Below are 20,156 nucleotides of genomic sequence, written 5' to 3' on the forward strand. Positions count from 1 at the left end.
GATTGATCTAGTTTGATCAAAGGGTTTGTTTACAATAACAAATCAGAGTCTAAGGTATTTTCTACATTATTAGAAATGTCAAATTGTCTATTTAATCTTATGTAACCCGACATATCCATCTCATCAACTCCTTTCCCACCATTTTTTCTTCGAAACACACATTTTACCGGTTTCATTGTTGACATGGATGCATAGTTTGTATGAGCTGATAAGATGAATATCAAGTTTTATGGTAAGTGTAACATTATATAACTTATCGTATCCATCTCATCAACTCATTTAATGATTAAACGTCCAGGTCAGCAATGAAACATGTAAAATGTATGTTGCAGGAAGAAAATGGCAAAATCACCATTTAATTTTAGTTTGAGACATATTTATAGATTATTGTAAAATAATTGAACTTTAATGGAACCAAGTTAGCAATAAAACTGATAAACCAGAAAAAATGAGCAAATTGTCATTTAATGGTAATTAATGTTTTTTTTTAAATAAACTAGATATGAAACCTGTATATTATACGATTTAATTTAAAAAAAATAAACATTAAAATGTAAACAATAAATATTTTTTAATGTAAAACTTTAAAATAAGAATGGAAGAAACGTATTCATTGCAATTTAATTTTATATACATTATATCTAATACTTTACATATATATAAATATATGACTTTAATTTTAAAAATTAAAACAAACCAGAAATTGACAAGTGAATAATATTTGTTTCAAAAATCTATCCTAATAAATGAAAATCATTTTGCCAAATGTCATCTTCTCATTAAATTTGTCACATGTAATTTTGTAATTTTGTAATTTTTTTAATTAAATTTAAATCCACATATCATTTTGTGGTTTTTTTGAATTAAATCAATCAATATGCCACATAATACTAAATTTATATAAGTAAAGTATTAAATATATTTTAATGTGATAATAAATGCAAAGAATCTTAAAAAATATATAACATATATTAAAATACATTGAATATAATAATAAATTTAATGAATATGACAAAACAATCATTTATATTATGGATGATTTTCTTAATCGTGATTCTATTTATTCATTAGTTGAATATGTTTATTTATTTTGAAATTTTATTTTAATTTTTTTTTAATATTTAAACTTTGATATATTTTTTTAATCAACCCGTGTAATACACGGGTTTCACATCTAGTACCATAAAATAACAAATGTCAAAATTCATGATACATTAACAAGTAGCTAAAAAAAACATTTATTAGAGACCATTTTAATTCATGACTCAGTGGTAAATTATAATAAAATATTAGTAAAATTTATAACATTAATTATTAGAAAAATCTCATTCATCGTTAGATGTTTTGATAGAAACGTAGTTGGTTTACATGTTATATGGAGGACAAAAAGGCACTTTTCCCCCAAATTTGTTCTAGCAGGGGCAGGGCATCGGGTGAAAATGGTGATGTGGGTATTCGGGTACGGTTCATTGATCTGGAAAGCAGGGTTTCACTACGATGATCGCCTTGTTGGTTTCATCAAAGATTATCGTCGCGTCTTCTATCAAGGTCCCACTCTCCTTCTATTTTGATCTTTTCCTTTTTCAATTCAACTTATTGCCTTCATTTATTGATGTGAATGTGATTATGATTTATGGCAGGAAGTACTGACCACAGAGGCACGCCACAGTTTCCGGGAAGAACTGTTACTTTGGAACCTGCACAGGGGGAGGTTTGCGTAAGTCCCTTCAATTCCAATTCCATTTCCACTTTTTTCAGTGAAGTCGTTTCATACTTGGACTTAAAATCCGTTTTCCAGATGGGCGTTGTAAAAGTAATTATTGAGTCTTCAACATACAATTAATCGGTTGAAGCTATGAACATGTGTAGTTAATCTTATAATTAACACAATAGTTGTTTTTATCTTCACAGTCGTCTTGAAAATATTTAGTTTCTTTGTTGATGAATTTCCAACTTGTTATAGTGGGGTGTTGCCTACAAGGTGTCGAGGAAGGAAGATGAAGAAGTGGCATTAACGGTATTGCTAAGTATTAGTAATAGTTTCTAGTCTTCAGCTGTGTTGTTTTTATTTATGGGATAAATGTTGTTGATTTTGTATCTGCAATTCCATGTTGTTGTTGTTCAGTATCTTGAAGTGAGGGAAAAACAATATGACAAGAAGGCATATGTTGATTTCTTCACAGTAGGTTATTTACTTTTCTTTTACTTGTAGATGTTCATATAAATATCATATGTTGTTACAGCCATGACGCAAATATCATGTCATTTATGCATTCAGGAACCATCAGCTTCATCACCCGCTGTTACTGGGGTAATGGTGTAAGTCCCTTAAAGCAAATGCCCATCATGACATGACATGACATGACATAATGTGAGATCATAACCTGCTATTTTTCCTATCCAGATATATAGCATCTCCAGACAAATCCAACAAAAACTACTTGGGACCTGCTACAGTTGAAGAGATTGCCAAGTTTGTGTACTCTTTTAAATCTTTTTTTTTTTTTTTTTTTATATTTTTAATTTCAATCCTACACGAATATATAAATGAAAGTAGGTTGCTATTCAATCATCTGTCTCTTATTTTGATTTCTGAATTATGTTTGATATTGCAGGCAAATTGTCCTTGCAGAAGGACCCTCAGGACCCAACAGAGACTACCTTTTCAACCTTGAGAAGACATTGTTACAGATGGGTAAAAACCTGTTGACTGTTGAGTTGCTTGATGATATATGTAAATCTTTTTAAGGGTAATTTTGTCTTCTTCTTTTTTTAGGATGCAAGGACGAACATGTTATGGAGATTGCTGACAATGCAAGAAAGCTGATTTCAGGCGTTGAAGAGTGAAAACTGAAATCTTGATTAGAATCTGTCATAAACTGCGTATCATTGTTTTTCAGAGTAAACCCATTGTTACATATTCTGAACCAATATCCATTATTGGGTATCGATTCAAACAGGGTACATGAATTTGATTATAGAATTTTTCATGCACATCTATGTCTAAAATAATGAATAAATTCAAACAAATATCCGTATGGTCTTTTTCATTTAGGATATGCAAGGGGCTCTTTTCTTTCATTTATAATTGTTTAATGGGTTAAGCACTTAATCTAGACAGCTATATATGATTACTATTTCTTCCAAAAATTATAAATTTTCAGATGAACAAGCTAATAACATATTTACCCTAAAAAAACTTCTTTATATATATACCTAAAAAAATCTATTTTAAGTAAGTTTCCCCTGAATTTGCAATCTGATTTGCTCATGAGCTTTAAATGCATCACAGCTAAAATCCTGTAAAGCCTTGAAAACTGGAATCAAACCTCCTTTTAAACAGCTGGAAGCAGCATCATGAACTAATTTCACCGCTTCCTTATGTCTCCTCCGTGCTTCTTCCGTCTTCTTTCTTAGCAATCGCAACTCCATTTTCCGATCATCCGCCTCCAAAAATCCCCTTTCCAACGCATCGATTCGAAGATTCTGACGTTTTTCCGAGAAATCCTTCGCAAGTTGCTCGGTTTTGAGCCGTTGATTCAACTCGTCTTCTCGTCTCTCCAACAGCTTCCTCAAATTTGACGCAAAAACACGTATCGCCGTCGAGACGTGTTTTTCTGAAACACGTTTTACTCCGTTGTGCCAATCGTTGCATATCATGAAAATCGGAGGAGCTCCGATACGACCAGGTGAAAACGGGATATTTCCGTCGATTGTTACTTCCGATTCATGATCGATGCATTCCTGAAGCCACGCGTTTAATGAATTAACGAAAGATTTCTGAGCATTAATCCAATCCTCAAAATGTTTGCACCAACTGAGAACGACGATTATGAGCTCGACTGTTGCATTATCACTTCGGGGACTCATGTTTGCCTTTAGATTCCAGGTTTTGCTTGAACTGACGACCTGAAACTGCTTCCGGTGACATTTCACGATCAACTTCCACATCCTTACGAATCTGTACATATGATATGGATGATAATTACTTGATGCAATTCCGCAATTAACAATTAGTTGATGTTGTAATTAACTAGAACAACTTCGTACCCATAGATCAACTCACTGAGTTGTGGCTGCAATTCTTCGTCTCTCACCTTCTGTATCTTGCTAGATATAGCATCAATACTTTTGATGCATACATCAAGTTTAGTCATTGTTCTTCTTACAGAAGCGCGTACAGCATCAATTTTAGTATATTCAGCTCCACGTGCATCCAAATCTTTCAGCTTCTTCGACATTTTATCATATTTCAGCCTTAAACGTTCTTCATCCTAAAATCAGTGCAATTACCTGAAGTATCAATTTGAGATTACTATAAAAAAAATGGAAGTATTTCTTCTCCTATGTATAAAATTGAAGGCCTTAAGGATATATTATTACTAATTACCTTAACTTGCTTGTATAATTTCTTCTCCCATGTATAAAGCTGCTCCAAGGTAGAAGAAAGACTAATGGATGCAACTGCATCAAGATGATAAGATCTTGCTAATTTGGTTGTTTGAGAACGTGAGAGTTGTGATTGTTTTGGATTGAGTGAGGATGAGAAAGGATACATAATCATAGATAAAGCCACTGCAAAGTGACAATCATATACTAGCATTTGTCAATCATATTAAATAGTGAGAAAATATTGAAGGCAACAGAGATCAATTTTTCTTCACCTTTAAGAAGTGCAAACTTTGGGTGATAAGGAACCTTCCCTGATTCAAGCAACATGTCAACCTCTTTCCCATAACCAAAAGCAATGTTAAATTCATTCTTGATTTCATTGAATACCTCTTCAAGACCCAAAGAACCATGAGGAGATAATCTTTTTAAACTACTCAATCTTGATGATTCGACCTCTTCATCTGCATCAACACTCGCCTCTTTTTTCTCCCCCACACTTTCTGAAACAGTACTACGGATACTGGTATCTACTTCAATATCTATGGAGTGTGAGGGTACTGAATCTGAAGTGCCTTCACTGTTTCTTGATGGCATTGGCACTCTCTTAGAACTTCCCCCACTACTTTGAGATGAATTGACTTGAATATTTTCTTTTGGAACAAACCTTGTTGTGTCTTCTCTTTTGTTTCTCTTTGTATCTAACTTAACTTCTTCACTGTGAGACTCATTTTCTGTTTCTTCTTCCAAGTCAGGAATTCCCTCTCGTTCTCTCACTTCACTTGTATCTGGACTACTATACCCATGCCCATATCCATAACTCGGGTACCCATTTTCGTAGCCTTCAAACAAGTTAAGAAAATCCCAATCAGAAACTTTAGGTGGAGGAGGAGGTGAAGGAGCTTCGGTGGGATTGTGTTTGGTAAATCCAGAAAAACCTCCATTCGCATTTACATTAGAATTATAATCTGACTGAAACCCCCTTTCTTCCTTATGAACAACAGTATTCCTGGCTGGAGCTGATTTTTTCATATAATACATATTTGAATTCCCACTATAAGAATAAAAAATCCCTCCGTATGGGGCCCAAGCTGATTCATACGAAGGACCATTAGGAAATTGATATGGTGATGGCGCTAAGTTTCTTCGATAAGGATCAACGTCATTCCAATTGGTTTGATTGTGATTGTGATTGTAGGGTGGATAAAACGATGACAATGACGATTTGCTATTGTTTCCTGGAACACTATCATCATCATCATCATCATCGTGGATATGAATATGACCACCGGAAGAGGAATGTAAATCCGATTCAGAATCAGAAGATATTTGGAGATGTGAGTCGTTGTTACGATCAATGGAATGAATATATGAAATGGAAGTGTCGGTCTTACTACCTTCATCAGATGGCAATGTGAGTACAGGGGAAGACGCAGAGGATGAGGAGACTACAAGCTCTTCATCAACAAATCGAGACAGTGCATAGCCGATGTCATTAAGAGAGCGAAAATAAGCTACATGTGAAGAAGACAAATCATACCGATAGTCCATTGCAGACTTGATCATTTCCTTTCTAGCTCTGCAACGTTTCACCAATGGTAAATCGTCGACTTTAGAACTTCCGCAGCCCATGGTATACAATCAACCACCAGCACCACCGCGAAACCCTGGCCCTGGTTCTCGTATCATCGTCATCTAAGCCGTCGTACCTTCACGTAAAAAAACTATCGCCAAACAATCTCGAAATAGGTGAATAATTTTTGTATATAAATGTCCATTCACACAACTGTAATTTTCAAATTGGTTTGATTACAATCTCCACACACAGAATGAGGGCGAGGCAGGACTCGGGAGATTGTTGAAATTTCTTACGCGTGATGAACGCAACACGTCTATTTGGTGTCTTAAGAAATAAGAAATGGTTAGGTTAGAAAATTCTACACTTTCTGTTAAAATAATGAGTTCGTTCAAATAAGAATGTGTGAAGAAAACACTCCTACAGATCCTCTTACAGTTATGTAAAAAAACAATTATAAAATGATCAAAACAATAAATATTATATTATGATTGAGCAAAAAATCTTATTATATTTTTTAGAGTTGACCAACTATTGTTTTTGATTTCATTTAATCTGATAACTTTTTTAATGCATTCATTTCAGGTCATCAAACTAACGAATGACCTATTAAAAAAATATGTAATCTTTATTTTCTGGTTTCACCCTCAAATGTTTTGATAGTGTTTTTTTTTATACATTTCATCTTATAAAAAATTAGTCTATTTTGACTATTTTTCATTGGGAGGTTTTTTTTAGCAGATTTTTTAAATATTACGATCTATCTTTCTAAAATTTCTATATGTTTCCAGCTTTTAATACAAATCAGAAAAATAGATAATGATATAAAAATACAAGTCAAACACATAAAAAAAATTAATAATTAAATTTACAAGTCAAACACATAAAATGGGAGGGTGGGACCCTCTGGAGTGCACAAAGATATATTATTTAATTTAATTTTTTCAAAGTTTAATAAGAAAAAGAAAAATAATAATAATAATCCTCATGTTTATCACGTGCTTTCTCCTCTTATGCCTCTTCCGACACCAACCTTATTTCTGTATATTTTTTTTAAATCAACGGCGAATGCAACCCATCGATCAATTGTTTCACACAAATTCTACACTTAACCTAAAAAACACATATTAAAACACACAAACAAAATTTATTGGCTTTCGAGCAACAAATCTTGGGGGTTCTTTATGTCTTTTTTTTAGAAAAAACAGATATCATTGAAAATGACACCCTCCTAGCAAGGCTAAATACAACATAAAAGACAATACAGAGAAAATTAAGATAAAAGGTGGGTGAATGGTGATACACACCATGTAGCCCGGTCACCGCAACTACCTCCACCTCTATGCTTGTACCAAATGTATGAGAGCGAAATTGTGTTGTCATTGACTTTTGTAGGATTCACACCAATTCGTTTGAAAGTCTTATCATTTCTAGATAACTAGATATTCCAAATAAGACAATAGAACACCATGAATAATATTTCATTTTTCTTAGGACAATTCCCCTAAGTAGCAGCAAAGTCGATGAATTCTCTAACACTTGAGAATTTACTCTCGCAATTTCACACCATTTGAATATCCAATGCAGCACCATTCTAGAGTAATCACATGTAAGGCGATTCACTTCTTTATAGCACAAAGAACACAAAGAGTTGGACGTGTTTATGTAACATCCCAAAATTCATGACCGAAAATTTCATTTTTAATTAAGTAATTATAAAACCAATAGACTTCATTTCATAATCAAAATCTGTACGTCGAGTAACCATAACATATCATAGTAAAATAATATCAAAGTATAACTCCCGAAGATCTCATAATGCGGAAATCATAGTGTGATGCGTTGCGATCATGCCGACTTCTTTCCTTTTGAAGAAGAAGCACCTGAAATCAAAAACTGAAAACCGTAAACACGAAATTTAGTGAGTTACTCCATCATACCACATAATCATATATTGTCAAGCATATATGGGTGTCCGACCTATCCTGACAAACATATCTTTTACCTTGATGATGTCGACAAATTAGATGTATTCGATAAGAAGATTAAAAATGAACTGTAATGTGAACAAAAAAAAAGGAAATTGTCTAGATATGAACAAAACCAACTACCGACTTCAACTACAGCCGATTATAATGGTTATATGTGAACACTTCCAAATAGTTTGTTGCATATATGTATACAAAAAAAAGATACCCAAATATAAACAAAACGAAAAAAAAAAAATCTACAAAGTAAATTTTCTTAACATAAAAGGACAAGAGTATTTTATTACATTTGTTGTTTTTTATTATAATTATTAGACATACTTGATTTGAACCCTTGACTTAGTTCTAGGAAAATAAAATTAAATATTAATGCATTGAGCACTACAAAATTACAAATATTTTTTTTGGGTATTTTAAACCCACTTTTAAGAATAACTCCGGTCCTATTGTTGGCATTTTGATTTGAGTATATGAAGTAAAATAGATATAACAATTCTTATGTTGGTATATTTATTTGAGTGTATACAATAAGTCTAGTGTGATACTCTTCTGATGTTTACCAAGTACTGATGCAACGAGAAACAAAAGTGTTCAAAAAACACAATTCGTCTAATCTAGTTATGTTTTATTCCAACCTCACTTAATTACTTGAGATATTATGTTATATTTTAAATTGATATTAACTAACCACATTTACATTTATTTTAAGTTCAAATTGAATTAGTTATATACCAACAATTAATTTACTTTAACTGTTTAATGATATAATTTAAAGAAAACAATAAATTTAACCTAATTAGATAATTGTTTTTAAAAAATAGTCAGAAAAATTAAGAATTTATCCAAATAGCCAATGAAGTAACATGTGGCACTTAATGGTGTGCGATTTCGTCATAAGCAAAGCTCATGAGTCCATAATATTTAAGATTTAAAAGCAACTTATCCTCATTTTTACACATCTGAGATTGTATAAGTGTTTATTGAATAACCTTATGTATTAGACACTTATACAATCTCACTTCGAGAAGAAAATACATGAGATCGACGAGAGAAAATCTCAGATTGGGAAGATGCCATTTGCGATTTCAACATGCCAAAATTGAAATATTTGAAGAATAAAAATATTATCTAGTTTTACTGAAATCGCAATTCTAACCCAAAATAACAATCCAAATGACGAAATCTCATACCATGTAGGTTCATTTGCGATTTCGATTGCTATATGGGTCATTTTTTGAAAAGGGTTTAGAAGATCAGGCTAAATTTGTCTTTTTCTATATAATTTATAAGAATATTATAATAAAGAAGATTTAAGACAAATTTTTAAAAATATAATAAAATAGAAGGGTATGAATGCTATTAAGTTATTAAAAAATATAGGTTTAATAGTTATACACAAAATATTACTTTATTTTAGTGCAAAAAATAAAATAGTATTATGTTGGCTATGGTCTTAGGCTATGACATAGCACACCCAAGCAAGCTCGTGGGCTACTGTGGAGGTTGGGTAGGGCTGGCAATTCTCGACACGACCCGCGACACGACACAAAATAAACGGGTTTGGGTTGAGTTTTTCAACCCGCCAACACGCCAACCCGCCAACTTGTTTATATTTTTAATAAAAAAAATATTTTTTATTTTTAAATGTATTGATATTTTGACTTGTGGTCCTAACTCATAAGGTCGTAAGTAAGTTTGTAACCAATTGATTTTCCCCATTTTTGCCCTAAATCAAATGGCGTATCGGCGTATGGAATCTGACCCACGAACCATTTTTGCCCCATTTTCCCTATTTTTGCATCAACCATCAAGAATTGATTCTTGCTTGATTGTTAATTTTATTTATGGTATTTGAACCACGAACCCAAATCTAACCCACAAACCTGCCAACCTGCGAACCCATATAAATAAATTGGTTCGTGGGTCATATATAGGTTTATGTTCCAAACCTGTCAATCCGTGACTCACCAACCCGTGACCTGTATATTTAAATGGGTCGTGTTTGGGTTGGCATATTTTGACCCGCCAAATCGAACACGACACAATTGTCAAGCCTAGGTTGGGGGTTGCTCGTGCACCGAGCTAGAGCTGCTCAAGTGGTGCAACTTCAAGCCTTTTTCTCCTTCTTTGTTCTCTCTATGTGTGGGGATGTTGGGATGCTTGGGCACACATTGTCGGTGCCCCTCAAGTGTGTGGACGATGTAAGGTAGTAAGGTGAAGCCTCTATGGTAAAGAGATATGGAGTTCCAATGTCTGAAAGCCCTAAAGGCAATTATAGTATGTTCAATTTCTAAATTATGCTCACTAATATATCTAACATGGCAATTTCCAAGTATGCTGTTTGAGCAATTTATAAGCTTGGGACATTATAATCAGGGCCGGTCCATTGGTTTTTACTACCCGGGGCGAAAATAGAATTTTATGCCCTTTTGTATATGTCGTTGGATAAAGAAAACGTTTATATAAAAAAATTATTAAATCATAAATACAGTAAACTTTATAATCAAACAAATAATATGGAAAAAAAACCAACAAAGATCATTTAAAACGATATCTTTATGTATTTTTTTTGAAGCAAAAACATCTTTTATTTTATAATAATCAATATTTTATAAAAGTTGGATGCTAAAAATTGCATATCCATTCCATATTTCTTATATCATGGTAGTTTATGGATACATGTTCTGTTTGAACAACTTCTTTTCTATTATAACCTCACAATAGAATCAGAAATAAGCATCTACTTTTAAAATTACTTTCTCCTAGGAATAATGAAATCAATTTATACAATTATACCTTTTGTTGCCTCTGGAAAGTCCTAAACATAAGTTCAATAGAAAATTTTATATGCCTATTGATTCATATCTGATAATCAGAACACAAAAGTTTAGAAATAAACTCTACAAGACTAGAAATTTAAGAGTAAATTACACGAATCGTCCCTCATCCAGGTGCCAAAAAGCACGTCCAGTCTTTATTTTCAAAAATTAACTCGAACCGTCCCTGTATAATAATTTTTTCACTCGGATCGTCCCTGTGGACATAAAATGACATTTTTACCCTTAATAATTTCTTTTTTAATTTTTTATATGTATTTATCATTTTTTAGATTTAGAAAAAAAAAAATACCCTACCAATCAACCCACCCCTCCCGGCTCCCCCTTCCCCTTCGTTTTCCCCCTTTTCCTTCTACATCATTGAAACCATGTCTCAAGATGAAGACCACCATCCACCACTCCATCTCTGCTTCTCCGTTCACCGCCTGTCCACCACCGTCTAAGATCTGCACACCATTCACGAAGTCGCCGACAACCATGAAGTTGCCGGAAACCACAACCACACATCTATTCTCTTTCTTTCTCTACCACCATTGTAGCAACCATCATCGCCTCCATCTGTGTTCGAAACCACCACCTCCTTCATCTGCGCACAACCATCAACGTCTTCTCCCTCACCCCTCGCCTGGCAGAAACAGAAGAATGAATCTACTTTTTTGTTCGCCTCTATCTCCATTTGAAACCCTAGATCGGAGGTACATTCCGCCGGAGTAATATGAAAGGGTTTTGTGTTGAATCAAACTCGACAGAGTTTCAACCTTAAAGAAATCGAGTCTTCCATTACTCCCATCTTTGGAAAAAATCAAATCTAACACCACCTGGAGTGTAGATCTGCGAACAGGTGGTGATGGCTGGTGTTTCCGCCTCTCTTCCTTCGACTGGTGTTTCTACAAGGCTTGGTGGTTGACGGTGGTGGCTTAAGGACCCTTGGGAAGAAGGGGGATAAGGGTTTATCAACAATGTTTTTGAAAGAAAAAGAAGTGGTAGTCAACTGTGGTGTGTGGTGGTCCGGCGGTGATCAATGGTGGTGCTCAGTTGTCCGATGGTGGTGATGATTTTGCTTTAGGGGAAAGTGGGTTTAGAAGGGAAGGGGTTAGATAAGGTGGGAGGGATGAAGTTTTTATTTTATTTTGAGTAAATTACACGAATGGTCCCTATGGTTTAGGGTAATTTGCGTGTTTGGTCCCTAACTTATTTTTCTAACTCGGAAGGTCCCTACTGTTTGTATTTATTACGCGTTTGGTCCCTGTCTTAGCTAAAAAGACTATTTTGCCCTTGATTTTTTAATTTATTTAGATAAACACACTCCCAACCCCACCCCCTTCACCTTACCTTACGTACCCCACCATTTTTTCCTATTTAAATAATAGTATTTTTAGGTAAGATAGGGACCAAGCGCGTAACAAAAACAAACAGTAGGGACCAAACACGTAATAAAAGCAAACAGTAGGGACCTTCCGAGTTAAAAAAATAAGTTAGAGACCAAACGTGCAAATTACCCCAAACCATAGGGACCATTCGTGTAATTTACTCTTTTATTTTGTATATTGTTATTAATTGTAAGAAAAATAAAATAAATCAAAAATTAAATAAAAAGGGCAAAATAGTCATTTCATGTCTGGTAAGGGATGAAACATGTAAATTTAAACTAACGAGGGATGACATGTGCAACTTTTAACCAAATGAGGGACGATCCGAGTTAATTTTTGAAAATAGGGACTGAACGTGTTTTTTGGCACATGGACGAGACGATTCGTGTAATTTACTCGAAATTTAATTTGAAACTACCACAAAAAGTCAGAATCAAACCTATAGCTACAAAAATGAAATCAATTTTCACTCTTTCTACTGTAATCATCGTCCGACGTCCAACAAACAGCAAATAGTCCAAGTCCTGAAACAAACAAACAAAAACATTTAAAACACATCAGATATTGGAATAAGAAAAATAACTGAATATGATATACCAGAATTCGGAAATCCAACTCTCCCAACCCCAATTTAGAATCGAAAACCTCAAGTTTCTTCATATTTTTGTGGTCTGTGCTTCAGAAATCAGAAAAAAAAAAATCAAACTCAGAAACCAGTCAGAAAGTAGAATGAGTAGTAGAGAAATTGAGAAAGAAATTAGGAGAAGTAGAGAAATTGGTTGTAGTAGGTTTCAGGAATTGGAATGAGAAAAGAAAACAGAATGAAAGAGATGAGAATTCAAAAATCGACCTCACACAAACCCAATTTAGAAATCAAAAACCTTATAGTTCTTCATATTTTTGGTGACTATGCTTCAAAAATAATATTACCGGATTATGGTTATGCGAAGTAAAGAATGAGAAAGTAAAAATCGAAATAGAGAAATCTTAAATTGGAATGAGAAATAAAGAAATTATATGTCGTAGACACTAGGTTTAAGAGAGAAGTAGAGAAATTATAACGAGAATGATAGACTCTTCAGTCGATTAAAGGTTCTGCTCGTCGATCTGGACAATACGTTTTTCTAGACGACGATTGGCTTCTCAAGAAGATGCTTGCACGCTCAAGATGACGCCCCCAAACGCCTTTGAATTGAACCAGGACTAAACTGTGGGCCAAACTATATATACAATATTAATTACCGGATCAAATTTTTGCCCTTTTTTCTTTGCTGCCCTGGGCGACGGCCCAATTCGCCCATGTATATGGGTTGGCCCTGATTATAATACCTACTTTGAGCAATTAGTATTATATTGTGAAATTTGAAACAAGCCATTAGTACCGACAGGAATGTCTAAAGATGGGACCCCAAAGAGCTCATATCGTTTAAATGTCCCATAATAATAATATTTAATTGAGATCTAGTTATTTGATTCTATGATTTCAAATCAGACAGACAACAACAAAACCCAATTATTGAAGATGTAAATCAGGTATGGAATCACTTACCAGTGACTTATACAAGAAGGCCACTACACACACACGGACCCTTGACTGATTTTTTACATGTGTACCACCGCAGAACCAATTGTGCTACGCCTTCGGGGCAAATAATTAATTATTAGTCTTAATGTATAGAATATATAGGCAGACACATTAATAAATAATACATGGTTCTTAGTACTTCTAAATACTTATAAAACTTAACCGGTCTAAAAAAACATGGGGACTCTAGAAAAAAATAAAATAAAAAAAGCTACTGCAATGCAACCGCTTATAAATGTTTGTAACATCATAATGATTGATTCCATATTAAACCATCTCATCATTCCCTGTTACCTCTTCACTCTTACTTTCATCCACCTTATTATCCTCATCCTCATTTTTACCATCATCATCATCATCACCATCACCTCCCTGATCATCATCATTTTTATCATCACCATCATCCTTGTCATCATCACCACCTTCCTCATCATCATTTTTATCATCGCCATCTTTGTCATCACCTTCTTCCTGATCATCGCCATCAGCATCTTCATTATCAGAGTCTTCTGAATCATCATCAGAGTCTTCTGATGATTCATCACCATCGCTCTCGATTGCTACTTTAGGTTTAGGTGGGGCCACAAAATTGAATGTTGATCTTCTGCGTGAACCCACAACAATGTTGCTTGTGTCAATTCCTTCCAGCTCTTTCGCCTTTTCTTTTCTCCGTTTTACTTCTTTGATTTCTAACCAAACAAATAACCATTCTCATACATTAATATTTCATCAACATGCGTCATGTCAATAGGCCCATATCCGTTAACACATAACAAGACAAAACATAACAGGTGGGACAGGGACAAGGACTCCTTCTCAATCTCTTGGGATCTTGTCTGTGAAAAAGACATGAATACCCTCCTCATTCTCATCCTCGTCATCAAAAATAGCCCTAGAAACCTTAAATAATTAAACACAAACCTTTTTCACTAGGGTTTGAAGATAACCCTTCTTTTGACAGAATCTCTTTCAGTTCCTTTACTAAGATCGCCTCACGTTGCTCCTCAGGAGCTTGCTTAGCTTTCCGGTATACTGTAGGGGCAACACTGTCAATAAAAAAAAAAAGTTTTTTAAAAAGTTAGAAAAAACCCATAAACATGCAATTATCTTGTTTAATATGTCTAAAAGAGGAAATAAAATTACATCATCCCACAAGCTTTAATAATCGATTTGAGTCGCTCCACTTTCTTTCCATAAACAGGTGCTACCACTTCCTTCTGTTATTAATAAGATTGCAATTTAATAAATATGGAAAAAAAAAATAATCAAAATATTTATAATAAAAAAAGATGATATACCGACTTTTTCAGTTTTTTCAGCAGAGGATTCGGATTTTTCACCCGAAGAATCCTCGTCGGCATCTTTTATATTTTTCTTCTTAACAGATGTTTCTTCAGCATTTTTCATCTTTTTTTTCTTTGGTTGCTCGGTTTCTTGAGCAGGTTTTTTACGTTTCTTGGGTGCTTCAGATTTTTGGGGTTTTGTTTTTGGAGCCGATTTCTTTTTTGGTTTTACTTCAACTTCTTTCTCTTCACTTTCACTATGTGAAGAATCAGCATCATCTGATTTATTTGGTGTGTCATTTTGAGAATTTAAAACCTCGTCTAATTGTTTACTTATTAGTTTCTTAAAAGGGTCAAGAGAGAATTTTTCTAGTTCAAGATCTTCCTCTATAAGCCGACGTACACCCGCCACAGTAAGTTCCCTGAAAAAAATAATTATTATGTCAGATGTCAGTTAATGATTTGCAAAAAGCAACCTTTGAGTGGCCCACACTGTATATATGGGCCTACAAAGAGCCCAATCCACATTGGAAATGAAACCACAAAGAAAATATAAAGCGAAATAATTTGGTATATAAGTTACATACTCGGATTTAGATCGAAAGTATGTTGCCTTTTTCCAAATGGCCTTCTTTATCATGTCCTCAGTGGGTATTTTGTCCTGAGTTTTAGGTTTTTCAGATTTGGCTGATTTGTTTCCTGATAAGAGGCCCATTACAGGGGAGTCTTCAACTTTATCTTCATCATCAACTGTTACTTTTTGCTCTTCCACTTCCACTTCCTCTTCCTTTTTAACCTTCTCTGATTTAATTTGTTTGGAAACATTGTCCTCGGCTTCTGTGTCACTCAATAACTACCAGTAAAAAGCAAATCACACTATGAAACCCTAAAACATATAGTATAAGATATCTCTAAAATACCATATTAAATCACTATGGATGAAGTACCATATTTCACATTAAGAAAATAGGAAAAGTCTAAACACAAAAATACTTGGAATAAGTTATCATATTTACAATTTATTCCTACCCAAAGTGAATATTACAAAAAATTATAACTTTATAAGAAGAGGTAGGTACCTTCTCCAACAATTGTTTAACATATTTCTTATGTTTATCCAATGCATATGTATCTAAAGCCAGATCTTTCTCCAATAATCTTCGAGCTCCCTCAAAAGTTAAAGAGCTGTCTCAAGTAAGGAAAAAGGAAAAATATATATTAGAGACATTTCATGGCTATCAGAACTTATCATTTTATACAAGACAAATAACAAACAAAAAAAAAACTCAAGGCTGTAACCCATGCAGAATTTTCCTTTAGGTTTTTGATTTTATGTATAAGCAAGTCAAAATCAAGAACTCCTTCAAGAGATCTCTGGATGTCTACATGCAATCCTTTTTGTTTTTGTGAAGTCGATATCTTTCAAAAGATTCATGCATCTGACTCAAAATCCTATGTTTTTTCAACCGTGTCTTCGTTTATAAAACTTGTTAGAAAAGGACCAACATGCTCTCATGCCTATCTATCAACTCTCAATGATGCAATGTCTAAGAAGGTAGCAAATGCAACCATTTCCAATTCGGATTATTTCACTCGCTTTTTGGAAATTCCTAATAAGTTGATTAAAAAAAGGTGAAAGCTTGAGTTGCACAAGGGTAATAGAAGAAAGCTACTTGCGTTTTGGCACAAGGGTTTGATTCTATCATAGTGGCCATAGAAAAGAGATAGACTCTATGGACAGTGATCAACTCATGGGTTCTTTAGAAGCCCAATTGATAAAATAATTGAAGAAAAGAGAGAAATAACCATTGAAGCAAGCTTTGTATTCAAAGAAAGGTACACGAGCTAGTAGTGCTTTTGGGGGCAAGAGCAATGAAAAGAAAAGGTAGCCCGCATACATGTCAATAAAGAGAATGAAGGCCAATCTTATAGAGTTGGGAAGCATGTCAGGAATGTTTTTCCAAATAAGCAGCATCACAACGTAAGGAGCCTTTACAATTTATTCATATAGATTTATATGGACACATTACTCCACCCTCTAGTTGTAAAGGTAAGTACTTCATCCTCTTTATTAGTGATTGTTTTCGATAGACTTTGGTGTATTTTCTAAAAGAAAACATTACAAGCTTTCACTTGTTGTCAAAAGACTTGGTTACTCAGTAGTCAGTTCCTAACGGCACCTAATTCTTTACAAAAAGAATTGGTTTTTTAAACCAAAAAATCAATTCTTTGGTTTTCCGGTTTTAGCACACCCCTAATTGTATGACACTAATTACTCCCATGCTCCCATTAATCATGAAATTCATTAGACAAACCTCCATTATTATGATGCTAGTATAGGGAGGAAGATTAAGTGTACAACGGCTAAAGCAATCACCATTGAAAAGGGTTTCTCATCAAACATAGAGCTTTTCTTAACAGAAGACGTGTATCTGCCACATAACCCTAGAAGGACAACTTATTTCCCATCAATTTTGACGAAGAACATGTACCAAACTCTAGCATGTGACTTTGTTACCATTGCACTGCAACATCTTCTTTTAATGTTCTTAATATTAAAACTATGAAGTCAAGTCATGAAACAGCACAAAAGTACAGAGTCGCTACTACTTGATGCAAGCAAACATGAATACTGAATTACTGAAATGCGTAAAAGAAATAGCAAGACCTAAGTGCTAACAGAAGCAACATATTTGTCCCCTTGGAGGACACAATTTAGACCTCATAGCTACTTGTGCAGTCGTCATTTCTTCTACTAAATTAGCCCAATCACACACGCTAAAACACAAGTGACGGAGAAGGAGACAGGCACAGAGCATTTAAGAGACGGGCGACACCCACATAACATGCGCAATAAGAAAGAGGAAAGGGGGGGACATACTCGGCTAGGTCTCTGAAATGTTGAACGCGAGAGTGCATAGCTTGCTGCACGCGAGACTCGATACTCTCCTCCTCCTTCATTCTTCTGATTCCGACTACGTTTTGGCTGATTTCTATGGTTAAAGAAGAATCGGGGATATGCTGCTGGTTTCCTTGAGAAGCAGTATGAACCGACTCAAGTAATGTAGACTGATTGTCCCCAGCCCTAGGATCCCGGTTTCGGTCCTCTGCAGCTGGAGCTTGTCAACAAAACATTTGCTAAATTACTACTTTAGTCCTTATTGGTTGTTAATGTATTTGTCCTTAAAACATAGTCTCCTCTTGCTTTTAGTCATTCATGCCTCGTCTAACACCCGGTTTCGAATTGCTTCATTATTTCGGGGTTGCGGCCCGATCATCAGTTATCATAAGGCTTAGGGTCTTGGGGGAAGAAAGGATTTGACCCTTTTTCGGGTGCGGGCGTTATAGTTTAAGTAATCTGAGTGTTCATTGGCGTTTCAGATCTCGATGGTATAATCGTAATTTGTTAGTTCGGGCCTTTATGAATTTTGGGTTCTTGTTCAGAAATTCTTAAAGCAATGGTGAGTTGTTATAAGCGTAGGGTTTCTCGTCACCTTTTCGTGGATATAAAGTTCGTTGGAAACGGACTTGGGACGGAAAAGTTAGAGTCGAGCGAAGTTTTGGAGTTTGGAGGGCCATCTAGTACGCGGGGTGTACTAGATGTGTATGTGGGGCGTACCGAGCTAATTGGTCGCAGGTGAGCCTTGAGTACGTCAGACGTACTAAGGGGTACGCGGGGTGTACTCTCTTCAACCTTAAAACCCTAATTCTTGGTCTTTGACCCTATTTAAACCTCATTTTTTTCATAAGCCTCATCTTTTATCAACATCTAAGCCTCCTAAACCCCAGAAGTCGACCCTTAACCTTTATCTTGGATCTTTTATGCCATTGTGAAGGATCTTGGTGTATTTTGTGCACTTTGAAGAGCTTGGAGCTTGTTGAAGAAACACCACCTAGAAAGGAGCTTGTAGATCCAGAGGTTTTCCATCTTTTGCAATCTATTAAAGGTAAAAAGTTTTGATCTTGTCATCTCCTTGGTTAGATCTTCTTTTGGGTTTGGTTATGGTCATTTTAGCCCCTTTGGTTGGTCCTTGTGAGCTAAGGTTGTTTTAGAGGCTTGATCTTGTAGATCTGGACGTTTTAGGTGTCCCAGAGGCATAACAATGTGATCTTTATGGTGGTTATGGGTTCATGCATGTATTGTAGGATTAGGTGTCTAAGACCATAACTATAATTGGTATGTACTTGATTTGATAGTAGCATGGTCCTTTTAGGTTGCCTTCATACTGGAAACTAGACAAGATGACTATTAGAGAGAGAGGCTGAGTTTATTATTTGGAATAATAAATTGGTGCATAAAACGATTTATTAATATATTACTAGAAATCATGTTATTAATTAGTATTTAATCATAAATTAATTTGGAATTAATTTTGGGATTAAAGGAACGGATTGAAAGTGTAGGGGTTGTTTTGTATATACTTGATAGTTGAGGTTTTGGGCCATTGGATCACCCTTATTAGGGAGAGCCAAAAATCCCTAGAAGGATCTAAAGATTTCGTCCAAGCCCTAAGGTAAGTGTAACATCCCAAGATTTGTTATTTATAGTCCCTATGGATGGAAGGGTGAAACCATGAAAAGTCTAAGGGCTAAATTGCAATTTTGGGATTAGGAGGAGTACATTGCACATACATAAGGGTACGCTGAGCGTACTAGGCGCGCCCTAGTACGCTGGGCGTACTCATGACAGAAGGAAACCCTAATATTTAGGGTTTGGGGGCTATATAAGCAACATTATGAGCACAAAACCCTCTATTTCCCCAGCCTCCACTGCTTAGAGTTGTTTTCCCCAAACCCTAGCCATTTCCTTGAGTGTTTGAGCTTATTGAGTGTTTCTTGATTGTTTTAAGAAGAAGGTGTTGCATTAAAGAGTTGGAGAAGAAGATCAAGCTTGTAGATCTGAAGTTGGTTTGTGCCCTATAAGCTCCAAAAGGTAAAAAGCTTCAAACTTTATACATATATGTATAGATCTAGCCATTTTTTGCTTTAAAGAACCATTTCTTGTCCCAAAAAGTCCGAAGATGGTACATGATGTGATTGGGACGAAATGAATTGTCCTTGTAGACTCTTGAAGGGATTTTGAGTGATAAAAATGAGGCCCCAATGGCTTAAGATGTCCCATGCATGG

The 20,156-nt window shown here is 34.8% G+C and overlaps 3 protein-coding genes across 4 annotated transcripts; 1 reads left to right on the forward strand and 2 right to left on the reverse strand.

Annotated features, from left to right (window-relative positions):
- The first annotated feature begins 1,386 nt into the window (after nucleotides 1-1,386).
- On the forward strand, nucleotides 1,387-3,050 carry LOC111904171 (gamma-glutamylcyclotransferase 2-3). 2 transcript variants are annotated; one of them, XM_023899954.3, is made up of 8 exons: nucleotides 1,387-1,548; nucleotides 1,641-1,717; nucleotides 1,964-2,017; nucleotides 2,126-2,182; nucleotides 2,279-2,319; nucleotides 2,405-2,479; nucleotides 2,616-2,695; nucleotides 2,777-3,050. In XM_023899954.3, the coding sequence occupies exons 1-8, from the start codon at nucleotides 1,440-1,442 to the stop codon at nucleotides 2,845-2,847; spliced, it is 564 nt and encodes a 187-aa protein (XP_023755722.1). In that variant the 5' UTR covers nucleotides 1,387-1,439; the 3' UTR covers nucleotides 2,848-3,050. The 2 variants fall into 2 exon arrangements, with proteins under 2 accessions (XP_023755722.1, XP_023755723.1); XM_023899955.3 differs by having other exon boundaries at nucleotides 1,389-1,548; nucleotides 2,405-2,473.
- A 147-nt stretch (nucleotides 3,051-3,197) lies between these two features.
- On the reverse strand, nucleotides 3,198-6,405 carry LOC111904170 (protein ROLLING AND ERECT LEAF 2). Its single transcript, XM_023899953.3, has 4 exons — nucleotides 4,665-6,405; nucleotides 4,391-4,575; nucleotides 4,051-4,274; nucleotides 3,198-3,961 (listed from the first exon to the last, which is right to left on the reverse strand). The coding sequence occupies exons 1-4, from the start codon at nucleotides 6,019-6,021 to the stop codon at nucleotides 3,232-3,234; spliced, it is 2,496 nt and encodes an 831-aa protein (XP_023755721.1). The 5' UTR covers nucleotides 6,022-6,405; the 3' UTR covers nucleotides 3,198-3,231.
- A 7,383-nt stretch (nucleotides 6,406-13,788) lies between these two features.
- LOC111904172 (uncharacterized) lies at nucleotides 13,789-18,153 on the reverse strand. The gene is made up of 7 exons (XM_023899956.3): nucleotides 17,910-18,153; nucleotides 16,108-16,213; nucleotides 15,616-15,881; nucleotides 15,048-15,450; nucleotides 14,889-14,962; nucleotides 14,667-14,791; nucleotides 13,789-14,434 (listed from the first exon to the last, which is right to left on the reverse strand). Exons 1-7 carry the CDS (start codon nucleotides 17,987-17,989, stop codon nucleotides 14,013-14,015), a joined length of 1,476 nt encoding a protein of 491 aa, XP_023755724.1. The 5' UTR covers nucleotides 17,990-18,153; the 3' UTR covers nucleotides 13,789-14,012.
- Nucleotides 18,154-20,156: the final 2,003 nt, after the last annotated feature.

This window comes from Lactuca sativa, chromosome 1 (genome assembly GCF_002870075.4).
Source record: "Lactuca sativa cultivar Salinas chromosome 1, Lsat_Salinas_v11, whole genome shotgun sequence".
NCBI classification, from domain to species: domain Eukaryota; kingdom Viridiplantae; phylum Streptophyta; class Magnoliopsida; order Asterales; family Asteraceae; genus Lactuca; species Lactuca sativa.

Excerpts from the sequence above, each read along its gene's own strand:
- LOC111904171 (XM_023899954.3), top strand. The coding sequence starts at position 1,440 with ATGGTGATGTGGGTATTCGGGTACGGTTCATTGATCTGGAAAGCAGGG. Across the intron at positions 1,718-1,963 it reads CTGCACAGGGGGAGGTTTGC|TGGGGTGTTGCCTACAAGGT; the intron begins GTAAGTCCCTTC and ends AACTTGTTATAG. Across the intron at positions 2,696-2,776 it reads GAAGACATTGTTACAGATGG|GATGCAAGGACGAACATGTT; the intron begins GTAAAAACCTGT and ends TTCTTTTTTTAG.
- LOC111904170 (XM_023899953.3), bottom strand. The coding sequence starts at position 6,021 with ATGGGCTGCGGAAGTTCTAAAGTCGACGATTTACCATTGGTGAAACGT. Across the intron at positions 4,576-4,664 it reads AAAGTTTGCACTTCTTAAAG|TGGCTTTATCTATGATTATG; the intron begins GTGAAGAAAAAT and ends GTCACTTTGCAG. Across the intron at positions 4,275-4,390 it reads AATTATACAAGCAAGTTAAG|GATGAAGAACGTTTAAGGCT; the intron begins GTAATTAGTAAT and ends CACTGATTTTAG.
- LOC111904172 (XM_023899956.3), bottom strand. The coding sequence starts at position 17,989 with ATGAAGGAGGAGGAGAGTATCGAGTCTCGCGTGCAGCAAGCTATGCAC. Across the intron at positions 15,451-15,615 it reads TACTTTCGATCTAAATCCGA|GGAACTTACTGTGGCGGGTG; the intron begins GTATGTAACTTA and ends TATTTTTTTCAG. Across the intron at positions 14,792-14,888 it reads ATTAAAGCTTGTGGGATGAT|TGTTGCCCCTACAGTATACC; the intron begins GTAATTTTATTT and ends TTTTATTGACAG.